We start from the raw sequence: 17,166 nt of genomic DNA, 5'->3' as shown, positions 1-17,166 counted from the left end.
CAGTCGACACTTCAAGCCATATCTTGGTTTCTTAATTTCAAATCCATTATAGTGGTGTACAGAGAGAAAATGATAAAAGTTACATCATCGTCCAAATACTTATGGACCTAACCGTGTAAGCAAAAGGGCATCGGAGTCTTCATGTGTCTCGGGGACAGCCGTATGTTGTTAGTGCCGAAGATAACGAGTCCCTAAATATAGAGTACTGAGGAGGGATTGGCGGTGGAAGAATCATTCATACGGTGCTTACGTGGATGGGATCCAATATGGCGTACTAGGGAGTGGCTGGCAGTTAGGGTTCACTCATACTTAATGGTGTGACCAGGATCAGTGTGTGCGTTTGCATCTGTGTGTTCATCTTACGCTGTGGTATCAGTCAAGTGTAATGGTGTGACTAGGATCTGCGTGTGCCAATCTTAAATTGTGGCATCTGTCGTATGTAATGGTGTGACTAGAATCAGTGTGTACGTCTGCATCTGTGTGTGTTAATCTTAAGGTGCGGTATCAGTCAAGTGTAATGGTGTGACTAGAATCAGTGTGTGTGTTCATCTTAACTAGTGGCATCACTCATACATACTGTAGTTTTGTGACCAGGATCAGTGTGTGAATAGGATGTGTGTGTGTTCATCTTAAGTTGTGGCATCTCTCATATGTAATGCATGTGACCAGGATCAGTGTGTACATTTACATCTGCATGTGTTCATCTTTAGGTACAGTGCCAGTCAAGTGTAATGGTGTGACTAGGATCTGTGTGTTAATCTTAAACTGCGGCATCTCTCGTATGTAATGGTGTGACTAGTATCTTTGTGCGCGTCTGTATGTGCGTGTGTTCGTCTTAAGTTGTGGTATCAGTCAAGTGTAATGATGTGAATAGGATCAGTGTGTGTGTTAATCTTAAGGTGCCTGAATAGACCAATCCAATAATGAATGTGGTGAGTCTTCCTCATCCTACAATAACACCACAAGACGCCGGAAACATTCCTTTGTGATTCTGGTCCATGCTGACATGAGTGTGTCAGACAATTTCTGTGAATCTCCCAGTCTACCTCATCATAAATGTGCTCTACTAGGCTCAGATGATGTGACTGCGAAGGCCACTGAAGGCCACCGACCTCATTGTGATGTTCATGAAAGCAGCTTGAGACGACTTTCGCTTTGTGCACGTGGTGGGATGCCATACTGGAAGTGGCCATTAGACGATGAGTAAATTGTGGCCATGATGGGTGCACATGATCAGTAGCAATACTCCCATAGGCCGTGGCATTCAGGTGACGCTTGATTGGTTGGTTTCTCCTAAAACACTCTTCATGTGTTCTCTTATAGTTGGCCTTAAACAAAAACGGAGCCCACCTGCCATTCTAAATCAAGAGGATTATAACGAAATGGTAGCCTGACTCTACTCATGGGTCGAGATGGCCAAGAAACAGGCTGTTTGTCCACATTTATTATTAAGGGCAGAATAATTAGAGCATGGTGTTCTGCACAACTGAGTTTGAGAAGATGATGTTACATAAAAGAGAGCCTTTGATTTTATTACTCTTGTAAAATGGATCCACAGCTAAGCAGCAAGTGGTCATTAGGACTGATAAATAAATAAGCGTACGGCTCGATCTCTATGGGTGTGTGGGCTCGCACACAGCTGTATGGAGTTGGTGGAGCGATCGAGACGGGGCGCACTTGCACGTGGGAGATGGTGATCTGTCTTGATCGCTTCATTGGCTTCATATGGTACATAAGGGAGAGTTGAACAAGAGGGAACAGAAAGAACTGAAATAACTGTAACAGAGAGAGAAAAAGGTAATGTTAATACTCTGTCAGCCCATACAGAGGAGCGGAGGCAAGCAGTCAGGAGCCCCATGGACGAACGTGTGATCGATGATGTTGGGATGGATCTGTTTCTGCTGAACAGTAATGAGGTAACGAGGGATGATTAGAGGTCTCCTTAGGGATCCGACGGGTGCCTTTTTTTGTTGTGAGAGGAAGACAGCGGGAGAAAACAGCATTGGGAGTCATGGAAAACGCGCCAAAGGAGACAGTTGTGGCTAAGCTGTGTATGGAAGGGACCGTGGGTTGCGAGACCTGGAAAGGTGAGTTGGCAAGACAGTAAAGGCAGAAATGCTTGGCTGAAGGAGACAAGAAAGCAGAGGATGGAGATAAAGCAGGCTGAGAGAGACAAGATGGCGACTGGCTGAAGGATGGTTGCTACGGCAGAGCAGAGGAAGAGGTGCAGCACGGATACCTCGTGTCTGTGAATTTTTACAAAAATGTAGATCCTGACTTTGTTTTACCTTTGGGTTATTTATTTTTTTATTTATTTATTGAATTAGTTATTTGGTTTTCTTTATTTAATATGAGAAGATACAAAATTTGGTTTTTCTTTGAATTGATCTTAAAAGCACTTATGCACTTGTCGTGGCCCAATACTCTTGACGGAGGCTCCCATTATTATTTCTGGGAGGGTGGAGCGAATCTGCATCGTTATAATTATGTCTACTATGGCACGCCTCAGTTTACGATCGCTCACATAGACTGCTTATGAAGAAGATATGGAGGCTTCAGCTAATGCAAATCAGCTGGGAGAAACCCAACCGCCATGCAAAGAACTGTGCAAAAAAGATAAGAGATATCCCAAGATAACAACTATAAGGACAACTGAAGTATACTTAACTTAGTATATACTTATACTTAAAATATACTTACATTAAATTACTTTTTTTATACTTATATATATATATCTTATATATAAACGTCTACGCGTGGAAGTGTGTGTGTGTGTCCATCCCGGAAGTGAAAAATGGAGTCACGGTTAAGGGCCTTACCTCTGAGGATACACAAGCGAGGCGAGCACATCAGCAAAACGAAACCTCAGAAGAAAGACAAAGTTGCTTTACCGCTAAATACACAAGCGATGCATTCACGTTGGCAAAATGAAACCTCCTAGGAGAGAGAGAGATGCCCAGAGTAGTTCCTTTCAATTACCTGACATCTCTACATTTCAATTTTTTTCTGATGATTTCAATAGTTTCTAGGAACCCCGGCTTTTTACCACACGGCTTACACAGCTATCATATATATATATATATATATATATATATATATATATGCTAGGGAGCTTTGCTCCCTGCTCGCTTCGCTCGCCAACCCCCTGCCTGTGCTACGTGCCAGCCTCTTTGTGTCTCTGCCGCTCGCGTATGTGGATTTCACTTTCACCAAACAACAAAACTTTTATTTCTTGCGGATACGCCTCTTCATTGGGAAGAAACACTACTTTTCTCTGATGGCTACATGAATTAGATGATCTACAAGTCTCTGTCTTAAAGTTTAAATCCAAACAATATATTCAATCTCTTTTTGCTGTTCCATTATTTTACTGGGTAATAATTTCAGTTTGTTTGCGCTAATGCGATCTTTCCTATCCTTTTTTTGAGACTTTCAAATTTTCGTACTTCCATAATCTTTAACCTGCTCTGCATGTGTATTGTGCCAACGTTTTTGAATTATTTACAACGTTCTACTTAGTCATCTACTCTTTAACTTTTATTTGTCTTTTTTATTTCTTGGCGCAAAGTCTTGTCTCACGGGACGTAAAAGTGTCTCTCTGAGAAAGTCACATCTCGTCTCTCTTCCCAAGATTTTTTTATTATATATATATATTATAATAAAAAGACGCTATATAGGTGCCTGACCCGACACAGATGGACACGGAGGCACGTATAAACTGAAAAACGTTTTATTTTCTTTTCAGCCATGGAGAACGTCTTCCCCATGTCCCACAGGCCCAACACAGTCCCAAAAACACAATCAAAGAGACACAACACACTTCTCTCCTCCTCCTCTTCTTCTTCTTCTTCTTCTTCTTCTTCTTCTTCTTCTTCTTCTTCCTCATCCTCAACCTTCCAACTCTGGCCCTTGAGTAGTGGCTGCAGACTCTTTTGTAGTCCTCCTGGAAGTGCTCCAGGTGGTAATTGGCCTAATTAGGCTGCACTTCTGGGTGTGGCTGCATTTCAGCCCACAGAGGCTCGTTAAGCCGTTCAGCTCCTCTGGGTGGTGGCCATGGAGCCCAACAGGTCTGAGTCCTGAAGTCCCACACCTGTGGCCCTGATGTAACCCAGGAGGGCTGCCACCACACATTCCAGGGGATGTAGAGTGCATCCCATGGCGGGTCCCCCGGATCCAGTGTTGAAGGGGCGTCCCGGCCGGGCATGGGACCTCGCCGCCCATCATAATATATATACTTATACTTAACAATACTTACCTTAGCTTAACTATAACGAGACCAGAGGATAAGAAAAAATGAGCAAGTGAAGATCTTCGAAGTGCATCATCCAGGGTTGTGGGGTGTCAAAGCCTACCTCAGCAACATCTGGCACAAGGTGGGAAACAATCGCCTGTATTGTATGTCTTTCAGGATTCAAGAAGAAAAACTCTCGCTGACCCAGGTAGAATGTTGGATCTCCACCCAGCAAGTAACTGGGTGTGTGATTCAAACCCAGGACACGTAACATTTACCACCACGGTAAGGATACAACCATTACTGCTTTTTCTTGTGATTTTTTTTTTTGTTTGTATACATGCCCACCCATCTTACGGTTCTCCCATTAAAAAGAAACTGTGCTAAGTTGTATGTGACCCCCCCCCCGGACTGTCCTGGAATACCTACAGTACCTTATTGATCTTCGGCAGATCTCTGATCTTACTGATCCTACTGTACCTGATTGGCTTTTCTTTTTTTCTTTTAAGTGTTTTGTACTCTGAATGCTTTGATTTTCAAAAAGGTAAATGTACTGGCACTCTGTAACGCCATCACACCTTGCCAACTGGTTGATTTTCCTTACATGTCCTGTTTTTCTCATCCGCACTCTCCTACCTTTGCAGTTCCTGTAAATGAGTCAATATTTCAATGTACTGGCGCTGTTGAGAAAACAAGCAAATAATTTACACATGAGATTCACACCACCTCACCAGAGGATTTACCAAATGATGCAAATGTGCCCTTAATATCACAGATAAGAAATGCATGATTTATTACGCTACAAAACGATGGTATAGGCGTGAGTTTAAAACCAGCGTTTCCGTTGTTATACCATCTCCCCTAATACAACAAGTGGTAGCATCCAAAAAACAGACATCACGGAAATCAGAACGGATGAATTCTCCAGGATGCACTTTTTATAGCGGCTAAAGTCCACCTCCTTGATTGCACACACGTGTTTAGCTCTACAGTGGGCGTTGCACTCTGACAGGTCGTAATTCACCGAGTTCAGCTGATAGTACTTCTGCAGGTAGAATTCCTTGGTGGATATCTTGTGTAAAACTTCATGCATGGAGACGGGTGAGCCATCGGGAACGTTAAAGGATTCTGACAGGCGGTACTCCTTCTCCCATCGGGGAGAATTACGGTTGGCATAAGTGAGATTCAGGTAATAGGTCACCATATCCTAAAATGTGTAGGAAATTACAAAAGAGATTTAGTTTAAACATAGAAAAGTTAAATGAGAGAGTAAATGAAAATGTAAAGGCGATTTGAAAATGACACTGTAACTGCAACAGACAGAAGCTGACACAATACAACGCGTCTGTGATGGCTTATGGGTAGTTTGGACATGCACAGTGCAGCGCTCTGACGTCAGTTTAGATCGGGGTGGGCAATGTTGGTCCTGGAGAGCCGCGGTTTTCTCCAGGTTTTTGTTCCAAATATTGCTGATGACGCAATTACTGCTCAAGTGACATTTTGACGCTTCATTTTAGTGGTCTCACTTGTTAAGGTTCCCCACCTTTAATTGCTTATTTCAATCTTAAATAGTTGCTTTCCATTTAACTCACTCACTCACTTATCACTAATTTTCCAACTTCCCGTGTAGGTAGAAGGCTGAAATTTGTCAGGCTCATTCCTTACAGCTTACTTACAAAAGTTAGGCAGGTTTCATTTCGAAATTCTATGCGTAACGGCCATAACTGGAACTACTTACATACATATATATGGCCATAGCCTGCAGCTCGGTTGCCGTGGGAGGCGTGACGATGGGGGACGCAGCTCATATCAGTGCCTGCCCATATAAGGCTGTCCGCCAGCAGCTATCCAATAGACACGCTGCTGCGAAATATTCGCGGGTGAAGGACTGTCCTTATGCAAACAAAGATGAGATGGTCAGGGATGGACTAGTGTTTGGCACAAACTCAGCAAAAGTGCGAGAGAAACTTTTAAGTGCCGAGTCTGAGCTAACATTAAATAAAGCCGTGGACATCGCAAGATCGCACGAGATACTACAAGCACAGCTGAGAACCTTTGATGCATGTACTCCGAGCGGCTCACGTGAACTGACTTTGCAGGTCTGGGAAAGGTAAACCTGTGCATGCAGTGTGTGATGTCTCAGATAAAGAGGAAGACGAGGTGTTTATTGATGCAGTAAGAAAGGAACAACCATCTGAATCTGAACAAGCCTTTGTAGACATATCAATAGGAAAGCAAGGTGTAAAGCTGAAGTTTAAATTAAGTTCATAGACACGCTGCCGTTAAATATTCGCAGGCAAATCCACAACCTAATACCGGGAATGCCCGTTAAACATCTTAGATTCACGAGTACCGATTTGGGTAGTGAACACTTCGATGAATGAAACCTGATATCTTTGGTTGACAAACACAGAATGTAACTTGCACACAACACATCCTCCAAATATGAACCTGATTGAAAGAAATAATGATAATCAAATCCTTGATGACAGCAACACTCGTAACAGTGACAAAACAATTACATTGACAATCATGTTACGTTATTTTTAAAATGTTTCCTTTTCTTTTTCATTACTTCTTTAACACACTACTTCTCCGCTGTGAAGCGCGGGTATTTTGCTAGTTAGCAATAAGATGTAAATGACAAAGGAGCCAGCAGTTCTCCATCTAGCTTGTTTCGATTTACATCTCTGTGTGTTCATCCTGCACTATTTGGTTTAATAAAACACTAAATAGAAAAATGTCACAGACTGAAAATTATCCTTTTTAGGCTTCAAATCATTTGGATGTTATCCTACGATATAAGACCATACATTGCAGAGCAAAGAGCCATAAAATTAAATAAGGTCTGAGACTGACAAGGATTGGTTTCTAATTAAGCAGTTGGGTTGGAATGAAAACCTGCAGCCACTGCAGCTCTCCAGGACCGACACTGCCCACCCCTGGTCTAGTTGAAGCCAAGGTCCAATGAACATGGACGCTCCTCTGCAGGATTACGCCATTGTTGAACAACATGCCGTAGTGAGGTTTCTTTGGGCAGAGGCAGTGAAGCCTGCTGAAATTCACCAAAGGATGTTGGCTCAGCACCGAAGTGAAAACATCTACAACTCAACAAGATGTTTATGAATGGGTAGGAAGGTTTCAGACAGGAAGAGCAAGCGTAACCGATGAAGCTCGAGCTGGTCGACCATCAACATCGCACACACAAGGCTACATTGACATGATGAAGGCCTTCATCACAACAGACCTACAGATTGTGTTGTCCGCTGTTGCTGCACAGCTTTGGATCTGCATGTGCCATGGTGAATGATGACCTGGGGTACCCAAACAGCTTACTGATCTGTATAAGCCAACATCCTTTGGTGCATTTAAGCAGGTTTCACTGCCTCTGCCCAAAGAAATCTCACTACACGGCGTGTTGTTCAACAGCGGAGCGTCCATGTTCATTTGACGCTGGCTTCAGTTAGACTAATGGCAGAGTGTCGGGCTGTTCGTGTTTGAACTCACCATAAGCCATTGCAAACGTGCTGCATACATCTACCTCCATCTGTTGCAGTTACTGCGTCATTTTCAAATTGCCTTTACTTTTTGATTTACCCTCATATATACATAACAGTTCATTATATTAAAAGAAATAAAAAGTATATTCAACATATATCTTGTTATAAACTGAGCAGGCCTAGTAGTTTATTCTGCTACCTCGCCGTCTCAGTTTGAATCGCATGCTCAGTCATTGTCTTTGTGGAGTCTGCAGGTGTTCCCTTTGCCTGTGAAGGTTGACCACCAACTTCTCAAAGACGTATGCACACAGTTTCACGTCCTTGCACAAGGTAGCATCCTAAATACTTCCCAGAAATCCTCATCCAGGTTTATAATTTGTATCAAGTTTGAAAACTGAGTCTACCATGACTAATGGGCAAAATCTATCACGACCATGCTATGCCATTCCCATTGTAACCTGTTTGGAGCTTGGGTGGCACGGTGGCGCAATGGTAGCTCTGCAGGAAAGAGATCAGGGTTTGCACTCTCTGCATAGAGTTTGCACGTTCTTCTTGTGTCTGCGTGGGTTTCCTCCCACAGTCCAAAGACACGACACCAGTTAGGTGGACTGGTGACACTAAATTGGCCCTAGTGGGTGGTGTGTCTATGTGTCATCCCTTTCCTGCCTTGCACCCTATGCCAGCTGGGAAAGGCTACAGCACCCCCTAACCCTGGAGACCCTGTTCAGGACTAAGTCAGTTAGAAAATCCATCCATCCATCCATTTTCTAACCCGCTGAATCCGAATACAGGGTCACGGGGGTCTGCCGGAGCCAATCCCAGCCAACACAGGGCACAAGGCAGGAACCAATCCCGGGCAGGGTGCCAACCCACCGCAGGACACACACACCAAGCACACACTAGGGCCAATTTAGAATCGCCAATCCACCTAACCTGAATGTCTTCGGATTGTGGGAGGAAACCGGAGCGCCCGGAGGAAACCCACGCAGACACGGGGAGAACATGCAAACTCCACGCAGGGAGGACCCGGGAAGCGAACCCGGGTCTCCTAACTGCAAGGCAGCAGCAGTACCACTGCGCCACAGTGCCACCCAGTTAGAAAATGACTGACATTTTCCCTCATATCTGTGTTGGCGTTTTCTCCCGGTATTCCAGTTTTCCCATAAATGTGTGTGTTAGGTTAAAGGATGACCCTGAGCTGTCCCAGTGTGACTGTGGGTGTCTGCATGTGAATGAGCCTTGAAACAGAATTGTGGTTCCCACCTTATGCTGCTGGGATAGGCCGTGACTCCTGCGCCTTTAAATTAAATTCAGTCCATTTGAGAACATTAGGCTGTCAAGCACTGCTGCCACACATTCCCTGATATAGAGGTTTGAATCCTGGTGAAGTCTGCATGTTCTGCCTGTGTCTTACCTCACTTCCCAAACTTGGATGTGTTAGGGCCAGGATATACTTGACACTCAGAACATTCACATGCATGCAATCATGGCTGCCGTGCATTCCCTGCGCTCTTTCAACGCGTCCTCTGAGCATGTCATAAGAAATTAACACGACGTGTTTACCAGCAAAAACGTGGGTGGCGTGTGTGCTTTGGTACGTGACGTCAGCATTGTTGTTTACTATCAACATCTCCATAGTGGCAAACAGCTGGAATCAAATCAGCAGCTCTTTGACAGTGGATGTGGAAACGTGCAAGACAAAATGGAAGCAAAGTCGAGACAGATACGTCCGTGCAAACCGGAAAATGGGGATTCAGCCGTTGCAAGATAACACAGTGTGACGACAAACCGCATTGCGGCTCCAACAGGATCAATGTGCGTACTTTGATGTTTGAGAAATGACTTGATGTGGTGAAGCAAATCATCAAACTTAAATGCTGACATATGAAAGTATTCCCTTTGCTTTTCTTCATCCATTTTTCGCATGGGCAGTACAAGTGTCGCATATTCACCTTCATAGTGACGCGATACACTTAAAGGTTTCACATACCACATACCACCTTCACAACAGCATCTCACACTGCCGCCTGGTGGAGACCTCCACATTTACATAAAGTACACTGCTTGTGTAGCAGCATCATCCGCAAGTGTAAATGTCGCATCGCGTAGCATCAAGTACATCCCGGCCTTTAGGCCGCTTAGTGACTCTAAACTGACACAATGTGAGGCAGGCAGGGTGTTCGTTTTTTAAGCATCTAACAGTGAAATTTAACATTTTCACAGATGAGACCTTATTTCTGTATTTAGGGAAGGACCACCTGCTTTATAACAAGTGGTGTCAGAATTCCCTACAGGTCACCAGAGAACCCTAAAATGGAGTTAGTAAGTTTAGAACATGGATGACCAAATAGTTTTCTCTTCTTACTGTATCTCCTCTGCTGACCGAGTTCTGCCATGTTGCAAACACAATGTCGGACGCTGAGACCTTCACAGCTTTCAGTGTCAATCATGTCAGGAGCAGGAAGAGGAGGAGAAGCAGGAGACTTGGCCTACCTTGACAAGCAGGGTGTCCTTGTCATATTCAAACAATCGGATGCCAGGGTTATTTGCTCCGTTTACCACACCAGACAGAGTTGTCTTCCAAGGAGTGATGGCAGGTGTAAGAAACATTGTGCTTATTGGGTTTCCTGTGTTTAGAAAGCAAAAAGGAAAAAGAGAAATGGCATTCATTGTTGGTGATACATTTTTTCCTTACTTGACTTTTTTATTTCTTTCGCATCGGTCTCCTCTCATCCTTATCTGTATGCGTTTTAGACGCGAGAGGAAACTGGACTGTCTGCATCTGCTGAAGAGTCGATTCATTTCTTTAAACTAAAAACTCCGGTACAAGGTTGTGATCTCAGACACAATAACTAAACCCAGACAGGGTGCCAGCTCTTCACAGGGCACACTCACTGTCAGCCTTCCCAGTTTCCAGTTTCCAATCCACTTAACCTGCATGAGTCTGAGATGTTGACGGAAGCCAGACTGCTTGCATCCTCTTAGGGCAGAGGTGGGCAAACTTTTCTCTCACACAGACATATGTAAGGTCTCTAGCGGGCCGCATGTGACAAAAAAATCTCCATCCATCCATCCATTTTCTAACCCGCTGAATCAGAATACAGGGTCACGGGGGTCTGCTGGAGCCAATCCCAGGGCACAAGGCAGGAACCAATCCTGGGCAGGGTGCCAACCCACCGCAGGACACACACAAACACACCCAGCACACACTAGGGCCAATTTAGAATCGCCAATCCACCTAACCGGCATGTCTTTGGACTGTGGGAGGAAACCCATGCAGACACGGGGAGAACATGCAAACTCCACGCAGGGAGGACCCGGGAAGCGAACCCGGGTCTCCTAACTGTGAGGCAGCAGCACTACCACTGCGCCACCGTGCCGCCCACAAAAAAATCTAAATTTGCTAAATCATTTTTACACAAAAATACATTTATTGGTCATATCATCATTTATATAATACGCCACTGTGGCTGTTCATTTGTCTATCCAGGATTTTAAATCACCTGTCGCTCGCAAATCATTTGAACTATTGGCCAGAAATTTGATACACATATACTACATGACATCTACTGTCCGCTTTCAGGGTGACGATTGACCACCAAGGTTATTCCTCTTTTTATTTTTATTTTATTGTAAAATCAACTCTCAGCAGCAGCCATCAGGGCAGCCATGCGGCAAATGCATATGGACACCATTCTCATCCGTACCGCCTTCACCGTCACTTCCCCTACCTCTTCATGTCTTAAATCATTCTTAAGGCAGATTGAAGACTTAAGTGCCAGCTTAAGTGAAAAATTAAAGAAAACGTACAAAGTAATTGCAACACAAACACTGACGTAATCAGTTTTAACGTGAAAAGATGCTGTGGGCCGCTAGAGTGGAGAGAAGAAGAGCTGCTCAGGAAGCAGCAAGCGCATCAACCTCTGAGCAAGCGAATGCTAAACGTAGAGAGAAAGGGGATGAAAACTATGATGCTCAAGTTATTGGTAGCTATATAACTGTGATACACAAAGAAAGCAGCAGAAGCGAGCACATCACACCCATCCTGCTCCGTCTTCACTGGCTCCCTGTGTCTTACAGAATTGAATATAAAATCCTACTAATAACCTACAAAGCCTTTAATAACCTCGCACCAAACTACATCAGTGATCTTCTCCATCACTATGTGCCTGGCCGCCCACTAAGGTCCTCTGATTCTGGTAATCTTGTTGTGCCCCACACTAATCTACACTCCATGGGTGACAGCAGGGCCTTCAGCTGTATAGCGCCTGAATACTCTGGAATGACCTACCGAAATTAATCCGGTCAGCTGACTCCATGAATTCCTTTAAAAAACAACTCAAAACTTATTTGTTCAGGACCTGACTTTATTACCCTTCTCTCAGTTTACCTCTCTGTCAAGATGCTCATGTAACCTGTATGTGTGTCTGTGCTGAACCATCAATTATATTGTCTGTTAGGCTTTTTTAGACTTTACTTAATCTTTTTTATTTATTTTTTTGTACAATGCTATATAAATACATACATACTGTATACCCAGCCGTTCTTTCTTATATTCTGTAAGTGCCTTGAGCATGGGAAAGGAGCTATATAAATAAAATGTATTGTTATTATTATTAATTCACTTTCTGATAAATTACTTCCAAACTTACTGTTCTCCCAACTTCTCTCTTACTGTGCTTAGTTTGAAAATGTCTCCTTAAAAACTGTAAGACTGTCATAGCATATTAGGCACACTGCTTTACTTTCAACATTTGTTAAAAAAAAAAATACTTGTATTTGTAACCGGGGGAGCAAGTGTGGACAGAGCATCACCTCCCCCAGACCGCTAGATGGCAGCCCCCCTGGATGGCAGCTGTACCTCAGACTCCTGCAGGGCTTCATGGGAACTGGAGTTCGTTACAGCCCTGTTGGGATCCGGGGGCACCGCCAGGGTGTGCTGCAAGTATTCCTAACCCCATGTGGGAGGTCCTTCTGCCACACCCGGAAGTGCTACCGGAAGCAGGTCAACGAGCACCTGGAGCACTTCCGGGTGACCAATAATAAGGGACCAGCAGACACTATTCTGGGAGCCAGAGTCGGGTAGTAGTGGACGAAGCTTGCCGGAGAGGAGTGGTGGAGATAGAGAGAAGACGAGTAAGAATTGTGGTGTGCTCATGGGAATGGGGAAGACGACCAGGCACAGTTATTGTTTGCACAGTCTCAGCCACTGTAGCTGGTGACTCCTTCAGTGTTCTCAGAGGTCTCTTGATGGCCTCCCCCACTTATCATCTTCTTCTTGTTGATCGCCCAGTTCTTGTGGGTGATCTGGCAGATTTAGAGCGGTGTCATCCTCTTTCCATTTCTTAACTGGATATTCAGTGACTTGGATATCTTCCTAACTTGTGCTTTTCACGGAGTTGCGTGGAGTGTTCTTTTGTCATAATCGTGTTGGTTAAACCACCATACTGACTTACCACAAGCTGGACCTTCCAGATACAATCAAGTGAAAAAATTGGGAACCCACTGTTATTGAGACCAAATCTCACCTTTGTTGTCGTAGAACATCCTAAAGGAATCAGTGTGCTGATGCCCAAAGAACTGCCCTGCAATGGCGCTGTGATACTTCTGAATGATCTCAATGTACTTCTTGTTATAATTGGGCCTGAACCAAAATGTGTCCCTCTTCTTCTCAAACATTCCGGGAGGAACGTGTCCAATGATATAAACCTATGAGATAACAAAATAAATTACCATCAGCCATCTCATGCAGTGGAGCACAAGTCAAGACAAATCAAATAAAATCTTTAATAAACGCCTGGACACAGTGTGTTCAGAGTGATAGGGCTGGGGAGTCTTTGTCACAATCCTTCATTTTGGGTTATGTGCTTGTGATTACAAGATCGCTTCCTGTATTGTTTCTTAATTTGATGATTGTTTTTATTTTTTATCCTCTTTTAGATTTGAGGGTAAATTAAAAAGTAAAGGCAATTTGAAAATTATGTGGTAACTGCAACGGATAGAAGCTGACGCAATACAACACATTCGCAGTGGCTTATGGGTAGTTCAAAGATGCACTCTGCTATTAGTCGATCCTGCTGGGGTCACAGTGGCTGTAGGTTTTCTTTCCAGCCCAATAGTTTAATTAGAAACCAATCCTTGCCAGCCTCAGACCTTATTTAATTTCATGGCTTGTTAGTCTGCAATGTTAGCTTCATATATTGTTGATTTTGTCCTTTCCAATTAAATCATCCAAATGATTTTATGCCTAAAACAGATAATTTTCAATCTGTCACATTTTTCTCTTAAGTTTTTTATTAAACCAAATAGTGCAGGATGAACACACACAGGTGCAAATTTGTCATTTGAATCTTATTGCTAATGTCACACACGTGTGCATAGGGGACAGTTTACAAGCTCACACAGTGCTATTCATCAGCCAGACCGAGGGCTGGCACTCTCACCTGATCCCCTCTCCTCTTGTTCCTCTGCAGTTCAGCCAATGGCACTGCCTCGCGGTGACATCACCACCTGTCCACCCACTAACATCACATCAGACCAGCCCTGATGACATCACTTCTGGTACCCAGAATTCACCTCCCTGCCACATCAGTTCCTGTTCCGGCTGCCCTGACTCCACCTCTTCCTCCTATCCACCATACTTATAGAACAGACTCACCCTGTTAGTTGAGTTGTGAACTCCGATCTGTAAAGACATGCTTCTTTTATTTTGCAGATTTCTTCAGTATATGGTGTGGCCATCCACAAACCTTTTTCTTTTCTGTTGCCTCATTTTTTACCATGCTAATAAGGTGCCATTAAAAACAGTGAATGCAGCTGTTTAAGACTGAAATAAGAAATTAAAGGTGGGGAACGTTCAATTTCGTTGTTCCTTTGTAAAAGTGACAATGACAATAAAGATCTATCTATCTATCTATCTATCTATCTATCTATCTATCTATCTATCTATCTATCTATTATATAGTGCCTTTCATATCTATCTATCTATCTATCTATCTATCTATCTATCTATCTATCTATCTATCTATCTATCTATCTATCTATCAACCAAGACCACTAAAATGAAGCATTAAAATGTCTCTTGAGCAATAAGTGCTTCATCAGCAATAATTGACTTCTCTTTAAGAAGGTGGGTTGGAACAAAAACCTGCAGCCCATCCCTGAACTAGGCTAACAGCAGAGCGCTGCACTGTGCGTTTTCAAAGTACCCATAAGCCATCATAAACGCGTTATATTGTATCAGCTTCTATCTGTTGCAGTTACAGCGTAATTTTCAAATCGCCTTTAGTTCTTCATTTACTCTCTCTTTTAACTTTTTTTTTCAATATACATAAATACATAAAGCTAAATCTCTTTTGTAATTTCCTACACATTTTAGAATATGGTGACCTATTACCTGAATCTCACTTATGCCAACTATGAAACCTGCTGAAATTCATCAAAGGATGTTGGCTTGTACAGATCAGTAAGCTGTTTGTGTACGCATCAGACGGCTGTGGTGTGCGCCCTCTTCTACGCGGTGGTGTGCTGGTGAGGCAGCATAAAGAAGAAGGACGCCTCACACCTGGACAAACTGGTGAGGAAGGCAGGATCTATTGTAGACACGGAGCTGGACAGTTTGACATCCATGGCAGAGCGACGGGCACTGAGCAGGCTCCTGTCAATCATGGAGAATCCACTGCATCCACTGAACAGGATCATCTCCAGACAGAGGAGCAGCTTCAGCCACTGACTACTGTCACCGTCCTGGTCTACTGACAGACTGAGGAGATCAGTCCTCCCCCATACTATGTGACTCTTTAATTCCACCCGGTGGGGGGGTGGGGGGTAAACGTTAACATTATACAAAGTTATTGTCTGTTATACCTGCATTGTTATCACTCTTTAATTTAATATTGTTTTTTATCAGTATGCTGCTGCTGGATTATGTGAATTTCGCCTTGGGATTAATAAAGTATCTATCTATCTATCTATTATATAGTGCCTTTAATCTATCTATCTATCTATCTATCTATCTATCTATCTATCTATCTATCTATCTATCTATCATATAGTGCCTTTTATATCTATCTATCTATCTATCATATAGTGCCTTTCATATCTATCTATCTATCTATCTGGTGCAAACTTTACGGTACCCCAGGTCATCATGCACCATGGCACGTGCAGATCCAAAGCTGTGCAGCAACAGCGGACAACACAATCTGTAGGTCTGTTGTGTTGAAGGCCTTCACCATGTCGATGTAGCCTTGTGTGTGCGATGTTGATGGTCGACCAGTTTGAGCTTCAACGGTTACGCTTGCTCTTCCTGTCTGAAACCTTCCTACCCATTCATAAACATCTTGTTGAGTTGTAGATGTTTTTACTTCGGTGCTGAGCCAACATCCTTTGGTGAATTTCAGCAGGCTTCACTGCCTCTGCCCAAAGAAATCTCACTACGGCGTGTTGTTCAACAATGGCGTAATCCTGCAGAGGAGCGTCCATGTTCATTGGACCTTGGCTTCAACTAGACCAGAGGTGGGCAGTGTCGGTCCTGGAGAGCCGCAGTGGCTGCAGGTTTTCATTCCAACCCAACTACTTAATTAGAAACCAATCCTTGTCAGTCTCAGACCTTATTTAATTTTATGGCTCATTGCTCTGCAATGTAAGGTCTTATATCGTAGGATAACATCCAAATGATTTGAAGCCCAAAAAGGATCATTTTCAGTCTGTCACATTTTTCTATTTAGTGTTTTATTAAACCAAATAGTGCAGGATGAACACACAGAGATGTAAATCGAAACAAGCTAGATGGGGAACTGCTGGCTCCTTTGTCATTTACATCTTATTGCTAATAAGGAGCCATTAAAACATGGAATGCAACTATTTAAGATTGAAATAAGCAATTAAGGGTGGGGAACCTTAACAAACAAGACCACTAAAATGAAGCGTCAAAATGTCACTTGAGCAATAAGTGCGTCATCAGCAATAATTGACTTCTCATTAAGAAACTGGGTTGGAACAAAAACCTGCAGCCACTGAGGCCCTCCAGGACCGACGGTGCCCACCCCTGGTCTAGCTGAAGCCAAAGTCAGATGAACATGGAAGCTCCACACGGAATTGCACCATTGTTGAACAAAGTGCTGTAGTGAGTGAGGTATCTTTGGGCAAAGGCAGTGAAACCTGCAGATAATCACCAAAGGAATCTAAAAATATTAGAGCAGTAAGCAGAATCCAAAAAGAAAGTCAGATGGTCAAAAAGACTGACTTCAAAAACCACAGAAGAAGAGAGACTAAAGGCATTCACAAAGGCAGATTTCACAATGTTCAACTTAAAAACATCAGTCATGAGTCCTCTTTTATCTCTTTGGCCCGTCCTGTCACGCGTCTATCACCTGATTAATGAGATAAAGCAACAGACAATGATAAGAGGGGGCAAAAGGGCAATTTACAGGC

At 43.4% G+C, this 17,166-nt stretch overlaps 1 protein-coding gene across 1 annotated transcript in view; it reads right to left on the bottom strand.

The window, feature by feature from the left end:
* Positions 1-5,000: 5,000 nt before the first annotated feature.
* Positions 5,001-17,166, bottom strand: part of smpdl3b (sphingomyelin phosphodiesterase acid like 3B) — a 47,959-nt gene continuing 35,793 nt past the window's right edge. The window contains exons 7-9 of the mRNA XM_039740368.1: positions 13,260-13,440; positions 10,225-10,358; positions 5,001-5,438 (exon numbers count right to left, since the gene is read on the bottom strand). Of these exons, the coding sequence (XP_039596302.1) occupies positions 5,079-5,438; positions 10,225-10,358; positions 13,260-13,440 (675 nt within the window). The 3' untranslated portion in view covers positions 5,001-5,078. The remainder of the gene's footprint in view (positions 5,439-10,224; positions 10,359-13,259; positions 13,441-17,166) is intronic.

The sequence above is a fragment of the Polypterus senegalus genome, chromosome 17 (assembly GCF_016835505.1).
Source record: "Polypterus senegalus isolate Bchr_013 chromosome 17, ASM1683550v1, whole genome shotgun sequence".
Classification (NCBI taxonomy): domain Eukaryota; kingdom Metazoa; phylum Chordata; class Cladistia; order Polypteriformes; family Polypteridae; genus Polypterus; species Polypterus senegalus.
This window is presented reverse-complemented; position numbering and strand designations above follow the sequence as displayed.